The sequence below is a fragment of the Pecten maximus genome, chromosome 4 (assembly GCF_902652985.1).
Source record: "Pecten maximus chromosome 4, xPecMax1.1, whole genome shotgun sequence".
NCBI classification, from domain to species: domain Eukaryota; kingdom Metazoa; phylum Mollusca; class Bivalvia; order Pectinida; family Pectinidae; genus Pecten; species Pecten maximus.
In genome coordinates this window covers 6,803,397-6,821,799 of record NC_047018.1, presented here as the reverse complement: position 1 = coordinate 6,821,799, position 18,403 = coordinate 6,803,397, and the positions used below count along the sequence as shown (strand labels likewise).

The window sequence follows — 18,403 nt, the reverse complement described above, 5'->3', positions numbered from 1 at the left end:
TCGTTTCTATAGTACATCATACTCTGTCAATCTTTACACATGCAGTGAGTAGAGCTGATAAGTTTTTTATTTATTTTTTTTATCATTTTTAAAAATTTTATTTTTCCATGTTTCACATAAAACTGTTAAATAAATATATCTATATATTCACATGATAACAACGCATAAATAAATAAACCTTTTTAAAAACTATATCAACATCTGAGATATTTGACAAAAAAAACGATTGAAGTTCCAATACAGAGCCCTTCCTTATAACCTATCAACCTATTACATATGTACTCTATATTCACTTAACTCTCAGTCGCTTCTTCCACCCCCATTTCGCATTTTGCTTTTCAATATCAATATTATTTGCAGTTCATATACGCCCATTGACGAGTTTCTACTGTCCCCATTAACTCTAAATATCTTAAGAAGACTTTAGTATATGTAATGCTAACATTACAGGAAGTCTGTAACCCCAATTGACGAGTTTCCTCTTTCCCTATTAGCTTCCAATATTACAAGAAGTCTTTATACACGCCATACAATGGTTTTCTTCGTACTCGACCCTTCTCAATATCACTAGAAATCTCACACTGCCATTGACGACTCGCTACATTCTCAATATCACTAGAAATCTCACACTGCCATTGACGACTCGCTACATTCTCAATATCACTAGAAATCTCACACTGCCATTGACGACTCACTACATTCTCAATTATCACTAGAAATCTCACACTGCCATTGACAACTCGCTACATTCTCAATATCACTAGAAATCTCACACTGCCATTGACGGCTCGCTACATTCTCAATATCACTAGAAATCTCACACTGCCATTGACGGCTCGCTACATTCTCAATATCACTAGAAATCTCACACTGCCATTGACGACTCGCTACCTTCTCCACTATACCCACCCGATCCTCTCTATGCTGATCCTCAATGATGCTTTTCCTAAGTACAAATTAAATGCCGGTTACGTAACACGTAACTGCTGGCTGTGAGTATATATGTATTGTGAACATAATTTTTTTTTTATAAAAACGATGCAAAAATAAGGCATATTTGGCCATTACTTCAGAATATTGCTGGCAGGACTTCAGACGTTCGCACCAAACTTGCCGTGAACACTATATATATACAATCGAGCACAACGTGACATCGGCACACTTCACACTAGACAGTACAACACATGGACACAGTTCACACTAGACAACACAACAGTACAACACATGGACACAGTTCACACTAGACAACACAACAGTACAACACATGGACACAGTTCACACTAGACAACACAACAGTACAACACATGGACACACTTCACACTAGACAACACAACAGTACAACACATGGACACACTTCACACTAGACAACACAACAGTACAACACATGGACACACTTCACACTAGACAACACAACAGTACAACACATGGACACACTTCACACTAGACAACACAACAGTACAACACATGGACACAGTTCACACTAGACAACACAACACATGGACACAGTTCACACTAGACAACACAACACATGGACACAGTTCACACTAGACAACACAACAGTACAACACATGGACACACTTCACAATAGACAACACAACAGTACAACACATGGACACACTTCACACTAGACAACACAACAGTACAACACATGGACACATTTCACACTAGACAACACAACAATACAACACATGGACACATTTCACACTAGACAACACAACAGTACAACACATGGACACAGTTCACACTAGACAACACAACAGTACAACACATGGACACAGTTCACACTAGACAACACAACAGTACAACACATGGACACACTTCACACTAGACAACACAACAGCACGACATCAACACACTACATACCAGATAACACGACAGCACAATGAACACACTACAAAACAGACAACACGACAGACAGCATTCAGACAACACGGATACATAACACATTAAGTGTATACCGACTAAAATTTATACTGTTGGGATTTTCATATTTTGGGACGTGAACATCGTTGGAGACCCACGGTTGATTGCAGTACGCTACGCTACACTCATCACCAGTGTCCACTTAGCCAAAAAAACTCGCTTCGATGAATGCTATCTGATTAGCAACGACTCATTTTCCAGTCGATATTTTAGCCAATGAGATTGAAGGTAACATATGCTGTATAGAAGCGGCATATGAAAAATACTGGCTGCAAACATTCCCGTAAACGTATGTTGATTGGTTACTTTTTATAGAGTGACGTCATTGAAACGCGGTGACAAGTGTAGTGTAGCGTAGTGCAATCAACCGTGGGTCTCCAACGATGGGACATGAAATGGCCTTCAAATACTTGGCACCAACATTTACATATATTCAGTTTCCAACTTTTGAGTAAAAATCTGAATCAAGAACACAACCTCACAGCACTTTCCTATTTCTCACACTCATAATTACTATAAGTAATGTCATATTTAGAAAATTCCAAGCATATCTATGCTGCAAAACACTATCACCGGAAGCAGAATGACAGTTACATAGCTTCCTGTTATAAGTGACGCCGTGTTTTTCTCCGTGACGTCGTAGTCGTTGTAGTAATAAGCTGAGTCCATCTCCGCGTCAGTCGTTCGCAGATTCATACTCTTTTTGTCAATTTCATCGGGGATAATTTCGATGTCTTTGCCCTTGAAAGGATCGATGTTTTTACTGTGGTCCACGAGACCCTCGTCCTCTGTAAAATAAATATAAGTTGATGGTTATTATGGTGGTAAAACACATAAAAGCATTTTATTACACATTCTGCTTATATGAAGTGTTAAATCTCGTGTTTCTCCCTAAAAAGTTTGATTGTACTGTTGTTCAGGTCTAGTCGTTCTATTAGTATCATTAGACGACTCGTTCAAAGGAATAGGTTTGTCGAACCATTTTGTTCTAAACTTACCATTTACTTCAGAAATTGACTCATACTGTATGTGGTATATTTATATCATAACATTACTTGTACGTGGTATATCGGATTACGCCACGTGTACGTGGTATATCATTACATCACGTGTACGTGGTATATCGTATCAAGTCACATGTACGTGGTATATCGTTACATCACGTGTATGTGGATACCGTTTCATCACGTGTGCGTGGTATATCATTACATCACGTGTACGTGGTATATCGTTACATCACGTGTATGTGGTATACCGTTTCATCACGTGTACGTGGTATATCATTACATCACGTGTACGTGGTATACCATTACATCACGTGTACGTGGTATACCATTACATCACGTGTATGTGGTATATCTTTACATCACACGTGTATGTGGTATACCATTACATCACGTGTACGTGGTATATCGTTACATCACGTGTACGTGGTATATCATTACATCACGTGTACGTGGTATACCATTACATCACGTGTACGTGGTATATCGTTACATCACGTGTACGTGGTATACCATTACATCACGTGTACGTGGTATATCGTTACATCACGTGTACGTGGTATATCTTTACATCACACGTGTACGTGGTATACCATTACATCACGTGTACGTGGTATATCATTACATCACACGTGTACGTGGTATATCGTTACATTACGTGTACGTGGTATATCGTTACATCACGTGTACGTGGTATATCGTTTCATCACGTGTACGTGGTATATCGTTACATCCGTAGGTATTCGTTACACGTTAACAATCACGTGTACGTGGTATACGTTTACATACGTGTACTGTGGTATATCTCATTACATCACGTGTACGTGGTATAATCCGTTGTTTCATCACGTGTACGTGGTATATCGTTACATCACGTGTACGTGGTATATCACTACATCACGTGTACGTGGTATATCGTTACATCACGTGTACGTGGTATATCGTTACATCACGTGTACGTGGTATATCATTACATCACGTGTACGTGGTATATCGTTACATCACACGTGTATGTGGTATACCGTTTCATTACGTGTACGTGGTATATCGTTACATCACGTGTACGTGGTATATCGTTACATCACGTGTACGTGGTATATCGTTACATCACGTGTACGTGGTATATCATTACATCACGTGTACGTGGTATACCATTACACTTCACAGTGTACGTGGTATATCCGTTACCATTACGTGTACCGTGGTATATCGTTACATGCACTGTACTGTGGTATATCCGTTACATCACTGTCGTACGTGGTATATCAGTGTACATCACGCTGTACGTGGTATAATCGATACATCACGTGTACGTCGTATATCGAATCGTTACATCACGTTGTACGTGGTATATCCGTACATCACGTGTACGTGGTATATCATTACATCACGTGTAACGTGGATATATCATTACATTAACGTGTACGTGGTATATCATTACATCACATGTACGTGGTATACCGTTTCATTACGTGTACGTGGTATATCGTTACATCACGTGTACGTGGTATATCGTTTACATCACGTGTACGTGGTATATCGTTACATCACGTGTACGTGGTATATCGTTACATTACGTGTACGTGGTATATCATTACATCACGTGTACGTGGTATACCGTTTCATTACGTGTACGTGGTATATCGTTACATCACGTGTACGTGGTATATCGTTACATCACGTGTACGTGGTATACCATTACATCACGTGTACGTGGTATATCGTATCATTACGTGTACGTGGTATATCATTACATCACGTGTACGTGGTATATCGTTACATCACGTGTAGCGTGGTATATCAGTTACATCACGGTGTACGTGGGTATAAATCAGTTACATTACGTGTACGTGGTATATCATTACATCACGTTACGTGGTATAACCAGTTAATTACAGTAGTACGGGGTATATCCAGTTAACCATCACGTTGTAACGTGGTATATCGTTGCAATCAATCACGGTGTAACTGTGGGTTATATCAGTTACATCACGTGTACTGTATATGTACATTACTGTCGTGGTATACATTACATACGTGTACTGTTACGTTTTCATATACGTGTAGTGGTCTCGTTACACAGTGTATGTATACCATCCGTGTAGTGGTATCCTTACATCACGTGTCTGTATAATCGTTTCTCACGTGTTACTGGTATTACATACATATACGTGTATACGTCATACTTGTGTATCTTGACATACTATACTGTTAAATATTTCATCACGGACGTTATATTCTACATGTAGTACGTGTATATCGCTTTTATCACCTTGTGGTATAATATACATCACTGTACGTGTAATCGTTACATCACGTTACGCTGGATCTTACCACCGTAGTGATCTTCTCACTTACTGTTCATTACACACGTCAGTTACTTACTTACGACACAAACGTACTGTTCATTACACACACTGTCGGATACCATTACACACTTATACTGTAGCATTCTGACTTGGATTTTACTTAGAGCTTTCTATATTGCTTTTCTATATTCAGGACTTAAATGGTCTCTTGTATCACAAGGGCTAGTATTACCCCTTTTGGTATCCCTTTCTGGCTTTTGAATACGTTCGCTCGCGTGTATCATTGAGCTGATTACCCCCCCCCCCCCCCCCCCCCCCCCCCCCCCTACATACAATAAACCAGTACTTACTTTCGACAGTGACAAAAACTGTTCAAAATACAACGCCCTCCATTTCTGCAGCAGTTGCCGGATTTCGCATTGGATTTGGCTGCACCTGTTAAGATAAATCAACTCCATCTTTATGTCGAATAACAGCGTTTTAATTCAACGTAAAATACAGGCAGGTTTGACAAACACCCTTGATACTTATGATTATCTACATTCACATACTGTACAGTGTTTCTTACTGAGCCCTGTCCTCGTTATGTTACCAACAGTGTGTGAATTACCAATTAATCACTTAATATTGTATGCTTCCTATTTGTTTTAAACTAAGACGGACCTCTTTCCCTTTTCAACTAGTTTCCGACAGTTTTGATATACAGAAGTGTCTGGAAAGTAGCGGACGCGTATGTTCGTGTCGCCCTCTCCAGACAACCCCGGAATGGTACAATGTTTAGATGATAAATCCCGAGCCTACTCGCCGATTACCTAGACCGGGGTCCGCTTTGATGTCGGGGTCGTTAAGTGGATTATGTGGACTCAACAGCTTACATTAATGTCTCTACTTAACACGAGTGTTTGTAAACTTGGCTTTCACGCGTAGATAAAAAATATAAATAATTATCATAAGGGAGAATTTTAAAATTTGATTGACATTTCATTTTCAATTGTAGATTCTATTTGTGTTCATGAATCTGAATTGAAACAAAAGAAGAAGATAATAATGATGATGATAGATAAGTCGTAACGTGTAAATATTTCCTCCGTAACAAAGTCTGGTAACTTTCTTATAATACATGTACCGGAATACCAGAAAAGGCATTCGATATCAATTTATGGATGTATCAGAAAGAGACGTTTGATATATATCAATTTATAGATGTACAAGAAAGAGACGTTCGATAGCAATTTATGGATGTATCAGAAAGAGGCCTTCGATATCAATTTATGGATGAACCAGAAAGAGGCCTTCGATATCAATTTTATTCGTTACACATACATATAGCGAGGGTTGTAGAGCGAATTGAAGCAAACTTTCCATACCGTTTCCGATCAGAGAAGGGCGTCTCTCTAATTCGTTATTTTGGGAGTGAGACAGGTCTAATTCGTTAGGATGCTTTGCTCGTCTATGTTTTTCCTTCAGTGAAATTTTGTTTTTCTGTTCGCCTGAAAAAAAATCACATTCATATATCAAACTGTCCGTGTGAGCATTGTTAAATGTTGAGGAAAACATTGATTCTATATACATTTGTAACACTGTGAAATCATTCTCAGAGACGTTACCGATCGTTAAACGTTTGTGTTCTTAGATCAGGAAGGTCGCTTTTGTTTATCGTAATGAGCAATTGACTTTAAAGCGTAAAGCTGAACCTTTGGCGAAAAATAAATGTAGTTCTGAAAAATGTAAAGATGAAAGTTTAGCGTTTGTCTTCACAGAATCGTATACCAACCATTTTTTGTTATAGGGCCATTCATGTCGGTAAAAACTACTGATTGCTTAATTTAAGGACAACCGTGAGCAACAAAGGACTTTTTTTTTTCTTTTGTGCGTTATTTTTCAGAGAAATATCAAGTCTCTAACAAAATCTGAAAATCCATACATATACACTCTCCAAGTCCGTGGTAAAAAAATATATATATCAGTCACGAATAATAGCGAAGACTTGAACGAATGCTATTGGCCTCTGTTTTACCGACACCATTCTACATGCCTATTACGATAAACAGGCTTAACATTAAGATTAGTTAATTGAAGAAAATGGTATTTCATATTGAAGTTGAGATATGAACCCGTACCTTAGTCATTGACAGGCAGTAATATTAATGTGTTTTGTGTTTACAGACAGCGGCTGGACAAAGCCAAGGCATGGCCGTTATCGCCAACGCTACAAAATTGGAGGGTCGTTATCAGCCTTCTGGCGGACGAGACACGCCAATTGCCTCCAATTGCTCTACTGTCGCAAATGGGAGACAAACTACAAAATCGGGACGGCCTCGCATTCTTTGAGAACCCTTGAGATATGGAAGAGTTGTCCTGTTTTGTTATCGACCCCCCTTCTCGACCACTTACACACCTTTTAAATATCTACGGTATGCTATTAAAATTTAAAAAATTCTCTTTCTTGAAAGTGTTCGCTGAATGTCACATTTCACATTTAGAAGTTGTCACTGATAATTTTATTAATAAATTTGTTAATCTTCCGTAATTATTGAATCTGTATACTTCACCGAAAAGTGACGAAGGAAATCAAACAGCTATTTGGAATATCTACCTGTCAAAGGGTTATTTACAGAGGATAACATTTAAGTCTAAGTTGATCCTAACGTCATACCACATACTTCGGAACAAACCAGAACAAAGCCACTAAGCCGGTAACGAGTGAAACGCGATTTACACAACAACCCAAACTAATCACTCAATTGTCCCTTATGAGGACTTGTCAATTAGCTCCATTTCTGGGGCTGTTCAAATACGGAGTTTTGACGCCTCACGCGAGTCAAAACAACTCCACGTGGATCGAAATTCTCACGACAAGTCTGCTTCTCTGATTGGTATATATATATATATATATATACATTATCTTAAATAAACAAATCTGTATGTGATGTTAAAGAAACTTGTAAATTGTATTGATTATATATAGTGTGAATTAGTGCGTACCGGGCAGTTATAAAACAGTGTTATATACAATAACTTATATATACACTCACCTGTTGCGAGTTCTCCAAGCACCACTGAGTTGATTGCAATAATAACCTGGACACACCTGTTATTACAAAAAAATACAAATCTGAGATAAAGGACAAAACATGCGACTATATTTTACATACAAATATTTACACAGAAATAATGCATGTGACAACATAACGTAAAAAATATATAGATTTTTACATTTTTACTTAATTCGTCCGTTAACATTTCTTTTGAATAGCAATAGTACAAGTTTTAACTGGTTATTCATATTGTTGTAACTTAAATGGTTGTAATTGAAATGGTTGTAACTGAAATGGTTGTAACTGGCATTGTATATTTTGCATTAAAAAATATATTGATAACACTTTATTTAGAGAAACAATTAAAGTTTGATGTTTTAAATTAAACTACCGCCCAATTTTGTAAGTTCTGAACCACTGCACATCTAAACTTCAGTATCTTGTAGATTAACCCTACAAGTGTATTTCCCTCGCATACATTTATGAACACGGTATCAAACGCGACATAAAGTTATAAATACTTAGTTATTGTAGTATGAGAATCTTATAATAAAGGTCAAAGTGGGCTCGTGTACAGGTACCCGTAAATGTTATAGTATATCTGATATAAAAACGTGTACAGGTACCCGTAAATGTTATAGTATATCTGATATAAAACGTGTACAGGTACCCGTAAATGTTGTAGTATATCTGATATAAAAACGTGTACAGGTACCCGTAAATGTTATAGTATATCTGATATAAAAACGTGTACATGTACCGTAAATGTTATAGTATATCTGATATAAAACGTGTACAGGTACCCGTAAATGTTATAGTATATCTGATATAAAACGTGTACAGGTACCCGTAAATGTTGTAGTATATCTGATATAAAAACGTGTACAGGTACCCGTAAATGTTATAGTATATCTGATATAAAAACGTGTACAGGTACCGTAAATGTTATAGTATATCTGATATAAAAACGTGTACAGGACATATACCGTAAATGTTATAGTATATCTGATATAAAAACGTGTACAGGACATATACCGTAAATGTTATAGTATATCTGATATAAAAACGTGTACAGGACATATACCGTAAATGTTATAGTATATCTGATATAAAAACGTGTACAGGACATATACCGTAAATGTTATAGTATATCTGATATAAAAACGTGTACAGGTACCCGTAAATGTTATAGTATATCTGATATAAAAACGTGTACATGTACCCGTAAATGTTATAGTATATCTGATATAAAAACGTGTACATGTACCCGTAAATGTTATAGTATATCTGATATAAAAACGTGTACATGTACCCGTAAATGTTATAGTATATCTGATATAAAAACGTGTACAGGTACCCGTAAATGTTATAGTATATCTGATATAAAACGTGTACATGTACCCGTAAATGTTATAGTATATCTGATATAAACACGTGTACATGTACCCGTAAATGTTATAGTATATCTTATATAAAAACGTGTACAGGACATGTACCCGTAAATGTTATAGTATATCTGATATAAAAACGTGTACAGGACATATACCGTAAATGTTATAGTATATCTGATATAAAACGTGTACATGTACCCGTAAATGTTATAGTATATCTGATATAAAACGTGTACAGGTACCCGTAAATGTTATAGTATATCTGATATAAACACGTGTACATGTACCCGTAAATGTTATAGTATATCTTATATAAAAACGTGTACAGGACATATACCGTAAATGTTATAGTATATCTGATATATAAACGTGTACATGTACCCGTAAATGTTATAGTATATCTGATATAAAAACGTGTACAGGACATGTACCCGTAAATGTTATAGTATATCTGATATAAACACGTGTACAGGTACCCGTAAATGTTATAGTATATCTGATATAAAACGTGTACAGGTACCCGTAAATGTTATAGTATATCTGATATAAAACGTGTACAGGTACCCGTAAATGTTATAGTATATCTGATATAAAACGTGTACAGGTACCCGTAAATGTTATAGTATATCTGATATAAACACGTGTACAGGTACCCGTAAATGTTATAGTATATCTGATATAAAACGTGTACAGGTACCCGTAAATGTTATAGTATATCTGATATAAACACGTGTACAGGTACCCGTAAATGTTATAGTATATCTGATATAAAACGTGTACAGGTACCCGTAAATGTTATAGTATATCTGATATAAAACGTGTACAGGTACCCGTAAATGTTATAGTATATCTGATATAAAAACGTGTACAGGTACCCGTAAATGTTATAGTATATCTGATATAAAAACGTGTACAGGACATGTACCCGTAAATGTTATAGTATATCTGATATAAAACGTGTACAGGTACCCGTAAATGTTATAGTATATCTGATATAAAAACATGTAAAGGTACCCGTAAATGTTATAGTATATCTGATATAAAAACGTGTACAGGTACCCGTAAATGTTATAGTATATCTGATATAAAAACGTGTACAGGTACCCGTAAATGTTATAGTATATCTGATATAAAACGTGTACAGGACATGTACCCGTAAATGTTATAGTATATCTGATATAAAACGTGTACAGGACATGTACCCGTAAATGTTATAGTATATCTGATATAAAACGTGTACAGGACATGTACCCGTAAATGTTATAGTATATCTGATATAAAACGTGTACAGGTACCCGTAAATGTTATAGTATATCTGATATAAAACGTGTACAGGACATGTACCCGTAAATGTTATAGTATATCTGATATAAAACGTGTACAGGACATGTACCCGTAAATGTTATAGTATATCTGATATAAAACGTGTACAGGTACCCGTAAATGTTATAGTATATCTGATATAAAACGTGTACAGGTACCCGTAAATGTTATAGTATATCTGATATAAAAACGTGTACAGGTACCCGTAAATGTTATAGTATATCTGATATAAAAACGTGTACAGGACATGTACCCGTAAATGTTATAGTATATCTGATATAAAAACGTGTACAGGACATGTACCCGTAAATGTTATAGTATATCTGATATAAAAACGTGTACAGGACATGTACCGTAAATGTTATAGTATATCTGATATAAAAACGTGTACAGGACATGTACCGTAAATGTTATAGTATATCTTATATAATAACGAGGTCATCTGATGCTGCAGAGGCACTTTTCAATTAGACGATAAACCAGAAGGGCCCGGCGTCAGATCTAGATGTACTTAGAAGATACCAGTGATAATTACACAGAGGCTGTCATTAAAATTACGCTGAATGAATCAAAAATGATAATTGTAGTTAATACATATGTTGTCAATTTATTAGTCAATGCAGTCTCGACAGCAAATTTGCGTGAGAGAAAAAACAGTTTTAGATATCTACCGACGATGATTCCTATGAAGATGTTTAAAACCAATTGTTTCTTAGCCTTCCAAGGTATCACGGCTTATATAGTAAAAGATGATTAGAAACGACTGTATACTTACACAAACATAGTGTTTCCAAACTCCATGGTAGTATGTACATCCAAGAAAACAACAAACTGCTATAACACTCCGAGTACAGACACTTCAGAATAATCAGTTTTTGTGGAGATTTTTACCTAAGACATGTGGTCAATATATAAATAGTTCACCAACAGTCAACATTGACTCCGATTGGCTATTGGCTGGCATGTGATACCATAAATCTGCCGTGGCATTTAGCTTACCTGGTCGTCTCTACCTGGCCGAGTACCTGCCTGTCAATTACAAATAGGAGTACAAGTCACTAATTAGATCACAAGGCTCGCTAATAAAAGTGTCGATTAAAAAATGTGTCAAGCGTATCAAACAAAGAGATTAGTATCTATAATCACTTACACTCTTCAAATAAAAGAATTAGGGGGAAATGGAATAAACATCATGTAAAGGAAAGTGGGTTTTTTCATATTTCCATGTATCTTTCCAGACTTAATCAAATAGCTGTAGTAAGCGTTGTAACTTGTATGTATGGCGCGAATTTTGTCTACAAACCCGCCGGGATAGATGAGACTACGCGTGGGGATATGTGAATTAATATTTCAATCAAACTATCTAAAATATAATGATATATAATATGTATATCAGATATATTAATTTATTAATTTATTTAAATACCGGACATTACAAATACATGGTACTGGCCAACTTCAACAATTTGAAGGAGAAATGTCAGAGAGGAGTGCAAACGGAGAAAGATCTTGAACGCAGGTGGAGGAGGTCAAAAATTATCACATTTCATTCACATGTGCTGTGTTGCCATGGTGAATGACGTTCGCAGGTTTTTTTTCACAATAGATTTAGAAACATCTTCAGTTGTTTGTCTGTGTTTGACCTCAAGTTACTTTGTAGGTAAAGAGTGCAGGTAGATCCTGAACTATTGACCAATGTTATGTATCACAGGTAGTGTACATGTTATGTCCATTGTATAACCAGTGACAATAAGAGGCGGATTCGCATGTAACAAGTACATGTTAAATTAATAGGAAACAGACACTTATAATTTTACTTTTACTTCCTAATTTATTGTTTAATTATCTTAAAAGATATATGTTTTTTAGAGAAAAGATACTATACAACATTCAACAATTCAAATATTCAGTGTGTCAATCAGGACATATCAACTTTTTTAAAATCCAAACTTTTATATACCTACACAGATAACGTAAGATTTTGATATTCATTAGCTCTGTAATTTCAAGAATAGACAGAAAGAGATAAAAATAGAAGAAAAATGAAGGTTTGATAAGATTTGTGTGTAAGAAAGAACTGTCATACAACTCCGATGTAATATTGAAAGTATCGTACGGTAATGCAAGCGACGCATCGAAGAAAAACAACAGCAAACATACTTTAAACACATTATATTGCCAAATTAATTTGAACAAGGGAGAACACGTACGCCCTTCAGAACTCATGTTACAAATAAACATGCTCGACTTTTAAGTAATAAAGATTCGGTATCTGTTTGGGGTACACAACCAATGGTGTCATCTTTGTTATTTTTTTCCGAGAAAAAAAAAAGAAGGAAAAAAGAAGAAAAAAAGAAAAGAAACAGTATTCATTTGAAGAGGGTAGTACCCTTGGATCAATAAAGGTACACATGTACGTAGTTACAGCAATCACGCACCGGGATGGAATTTGATTACAAAACTATTGTCCCTTTAAAACATAAGACTGGAAATATCAAATATTGACTGATTTGAATGTAAATAAGGAAAACCGGATTGGAAAAATTGTTGGAAAGTGTGTCATAGCCTACATAAGATGAAATATTTAAAAACTAGATGATTATGGCGCGGGAAGGATGTCATAATTAAATAATTTTGCCTAGGCAAAAATAAAATATTGCCTTGACAAAATTATTTCTGCCTAGGCAAAAATCGAATATTGCTTAGGCAAAAATATTTCAGCCTAGGCAATATTCGAATTTTGCCTAGGAAGAAATCGAATTTTGCCTAGACAAAATTCGATTTTTAATTATGGCATCCTTCCAGCGCCATAGATGATAGCCCTATTGACAGTACTGATTTAAGAATGTACGTAAAGTCGTTAAGGGGGCATTCCGTCTCCGAAAGTATAGAGCTGAAAAATAATGACACACAAAACCGTTTATACCTTTAGCAGTTAGAGAAAATTTCCACATTTCAGAAATTTTCATTTTTTTTTTTCACAATTTCATTGTTTCCGAAACCGGTTGGAGCTTTAAACAGATTATATATTATTATTAATCAATAAAATTTAAATTAACTTGTCAAATTCTATTTAAATACGGATGTTTTTTCTTGTCACTATTCACAACATATGCGTGTTCTTTTGTTGATAAACATCCTCATAAAATCAAAAAAAAGATGACTTGTCAACATAATGACGAGAGCCGCGTCAAACCAAGCCTTGTCTGACTTTGGTTATAACTGAGTTACTCCCCTTCTTTGTAGTTCTCCTCTGTGTTTGTGTTATGGCGGCTGTTTAGAACAAGAACCGACACGATGTGAGAGAATAACATTGGGATTTGTGAGTAATCACTCATTTCATTTCTTACCATTCCCTAGCTATATTTCATTTTATAAAGAAACCATGCCGCACCATAACTTTATGAACTTGAAACATCTGTGCAACTTCGGCTAAGGACCCGTCAATTTCTGATCCGATTTGATGCAGTACACCGTAAACATTCACTTTCAGTTACACTGCAATGTGATGCATGTCACTTGTAAATATAAATCTGAATGCTGTGGAATTGTGTAAAGCCGGCACAAATACTTTTATTTGTGATACTTGATTCGGAGTATACTGTTGTAGTATGCAGGCCAAGTTTTTTTATGACCTAGTGTTACAGGGTTTTATCAAATAATTGTTATCACTTGGTCAAATCTGTATTCAAATTGTAATATTGTTGATATGGGCCTAGAGTGAGTATCAATACTAGCATCCATCAATTAGCCTTTCAAACAAAAATCATTTTTTTCTGAATTTATGAGATTTCCTTCCAATTCTTGGGCCTCAATGTTGTGATTTGATCATTATTCTCTACATGTTCTGTTTTGTTGTATGGAAATAGTTTCTGTGTCCTGTTAATATCAAAAGCTTAAGGCACCTGCTAGTTGAGAAGTTCATAGATTTGTTCTCTACATGTTCTGTTTTGTTGTATGGAAATAGTTTCTGTGTCCTGCTTATATCAAAAGCTTAAGGCACCTGCTAGTTGAGAAGTTCATAGATTTAGGTTGTCAACTACATACATTATTGCTAGTGTCACTGTGAAAAGTACATCAGAGTGGCTGGTATATAGTGTTGGATTACGGTTGGCTGATCAGTTACAATTGGTAGATCTTGACTCGCAGATTATCACACTCGTCACTGCAGATTTGGGTTTGAATGCTAGTTGAGTACTGGAAATGTATAGGATAACCTTTGGCTTTTCCAATGTGGGATCCAATATGAATTGTCAAAAAAGTACCAGGAGGTCTGTTAACAATGTCTAGATCTGGTACTTTTTGAAAGTTACTAGTAGAATGCACACAGTCATGTTCAGAAAATATTTAAAGCTTGTAGACTTTAAATGATAATCAAATTGTTTTTTTTTTCAGAATGCCCATTTCTGAGAAAAGGGAAAGATGGATATCAAACTTGAGGTATTAGCCTCAAGTAGCATAAAGCGTAATAAGCCTTGGCCTAAAATACAATGGATTGGACAGGTGAGTCTGTTTATCAGTAACCACTGTTGGAATTGATTTTTCATACCATGATAAAGAATACATAATGTTTTAGTTGATATAATTGAATTACCTAAATCTGTTATAGTCTTGCTAGTTTTGAGTGATCTTTGAAAGCAATAATAGTACCAAATAAACTGTTCCTCTTTTTCCTTCAGGAGCACGAGAGTTTGTTTATGCTAGATAATGAGTTCCACAGAATCAGTGTACTCTATGTACCATCAGGAAAAACAAAGAAGAAAGTACCAAGATTGTCTACATTAGTGGACAGCACAATATGTGTTGGAACTACAAGAGATGGTTAGTACTGAACAGGTCCAAATATTCTGTTGGGAGAAATTGGATGGATTTGGGAAAATAAACTTTCAGGAGTTGAGAAATATTTGACGATAAAAGCTCTTCTGTGCTTAATTAGCTGAAATAATTGTTTGAAAACATATACACTTTGTATTTTAAAAAGATTTACAATGCAATCATAATGATCCGAAGATATAGATTTGAATTTCCTGTCGTAGTTGTACCGAGAGAAATATATATGATATATGTACAATTCGTATCCATGTATGTAAATACATTGCGATCCAGGTATTCATATCATCTTATAGACGACTTCCACAATGATCATGTCAGGGTATCGGGCCGACCATCACTGCGCCATTGAAACATTCTTTTTTTAGAACGCCGATGTGGTGCAGCGGTATAGGCTGCAGGTATTTCTGGCCAGGCGATTGGGTGCCGTAGATCGTGAGTTCGAGGCCTGGTCACGAGTCAAAAAGTTGTCTTCCTTCGTCATTTGTGTTTCTAAGCTATATATATTAATTATGATATATTCTTACCTGTTCTGGCATATCAATTTCAAATCTATGGATCATTCCTTGATTTAAAAATTGTAAAATAAAGTCTAGATCACCTTAATTACAGGGGCTTATTTGATTGGACTGACTCACCATGGTGACATATTCTTTTGGCACAAAGACAGAGACATTCTCAAGACCATCCGTGGCCTTGCTGGCATAGTTTCATCTGAGGAACTTCAACAAGGTACAGCAATTTCAATTCACTATCAAATTTACTTAAACATAGATATAACCCAAGGTAAAGTTTATTTCGTCTATCAACTAAGATTATCTATATGATTCACTGTAGAGTCGAAGTAAGGGGAAATCAAAGCATCAAAGACTTTTCCCCAATGAAAAATGATAAAGAAAACAAAGAAATCATTTATTAGCTCACCTGGTCCGAAGGACCAAGGTGAGCTTATGCCATACCGTTGCGTCCGTCGTCCGTCGTCCGTCCGTCCGTCCGTCTGTCGTCCGTCGTCCGTCCGTCCGTCAACAATTGACTTCTTCTTCATAACCACACATCAGAATTTGACCAAATTTGGTCAGAAGCATCCCTATGGGTAGGGGACTCAGAATTGTACAAATGATGGGGCTGACCCCCTGGGGGCCTCTGGGGCGGGGCCAAAAGGGGTCATTTTTGCGCTATTGATATAAATGACTTCTTCTCTGAAACCAAGCAATGGCTATCACTCATATTTGCCTGGTAGCATCACTATGGGGTGGGGATTCAAAATTGTACAAATGATGGGGCTGACCCCCCAGGGGCCTGAGGGGCGGGGCCAAATGTGGTCAATCTGGCTATATTGATATAAACGACTTCTTCTCTGAAACCAAGCAATGGCTATCGCTCACATTTACCTGGTAGCATCATTATGGGGTGGGGATTCAAAATTGTACAAATGATGGGGCTGACCCCCCAGGGGCCTGAGGGGTGGGGCCGAATGTGGTCAATTTGGCTATTTTGATATAAACGACTTCTTCTCTGAAACCGAGCAATGCCTGTCACTCATATTTGCCTGGTAGCATCACTATGGGGTTGGGATTTAAAATTGTACAAATGATGGGACTGACCCCCCATGGGCCTGAGGGGCGGGGCCAAATGTGGTCAATCGGGCTATATTCATATAATTGACTTCTTCTCTGGAACCAAACAATGGATATCTCTCATATTTTACTGGTAGCATCACCTTGGGGTAGGAATTTGAAATTGTACAAATGACGGGGCTGACCCCCTGGGGTCTGAGGGGCGGGGCCAAAATGGGTCAGTTTTACAGAATTAATATAAACGACTTCTGCTCTGAAACTAAGCTATGGATATCACTCATATTTACCTGGTAGCATCCCTATGGAGTGGGGATTCAAAATTGTACAAATGGTGGGGCTGACCCCCAAGGGGTCTGAGCGGCGGGGCCAAAAGGGGTCAATTTGGCTCTCTTAATATAAACGACTTCTTCTCTGAAACCAAGCGATGGATATCGCTCATATTTGCCTAGTAGCATCACTATGGGGTGGGGATTAAAAATTGTACAAATGATGGAGCTGACCCCCCGGGGGCCTGAGGGGCGGGGCCAAATGTGGTCAATTGGGCTATATTGATATTAGCGACTTCTTCTCTGAAACCAAGCAATGGATATTGCTCATATTTGCCTGGTAGCATCACTATTGGGTGGGCATTCAAAATTGTACAAATGGTGAGGCTGACCCCCTGGGGGCCTGAGGGGCGGGGCCAAGAGGGGTCAATTTGGCTGAATTGATATGAACAACTTCTTCTCTGAAACTAAGCAAGATATATCGCTCATATTTGCCTGGTAACATCCTTTTGGGTAGGGATTCAAAATTTTATAAAGGAAGGAACTGACCCCCAATCCCCCCGGGGTGCAGAAGGCGGGGTCAAAAGGGGTCAATTGGTTTAAACAACTTCTTTTCTGAAACTAAGCAATGGATATCACTCATATTTGCCTAGTAGCATCACTATGGGGTGGGGATTAAAAATTGTACAAATGATGGAGCTGACCCCCCGGGGGCCTGAGGGGCGGGGCCAAATGTGGTCAA

General features: G+C 36.9%; 1 protein-coding gene across 4 annotated transcripts in view; it reads left to right on the top strand.

Annotated features, from left to right (window-relative positions):
* Window positions 1-14,251: 14,251 nt before the first annotated feature.
* Window positions 14,252-18,403, top strand: part of LOC117325082 — a 51,667-nt gene continuing 47,515 nt past the window's right edge. For all 4 annotated transcript variants that reach the window (XR_004532130.1, XR_004532129.1, XR_004532128.1 and 1 more), the window contains exons 1-4: window positions 14,252-14,310; window positions 15,384-15,491; window positions 15,668-15,809; window positions 16,431-16,550. Coding sequence is in view for 1 of the 4 variants with exons in the window: in XM_033881014.1 (XP_033736905.1) it covers window positions 15,411-15,491; window positions 15,668-15,809; window positions 16,431-16,550 (343 nt within the window). In the remaining 3 variants the exon portion in view is untranslated. The remainder of the gene's footprint in view (window positions 14,311-15,383; window positions 15,492-15,667; window positions 15,810-16,430; window positions 16,551-18,403) is intronic.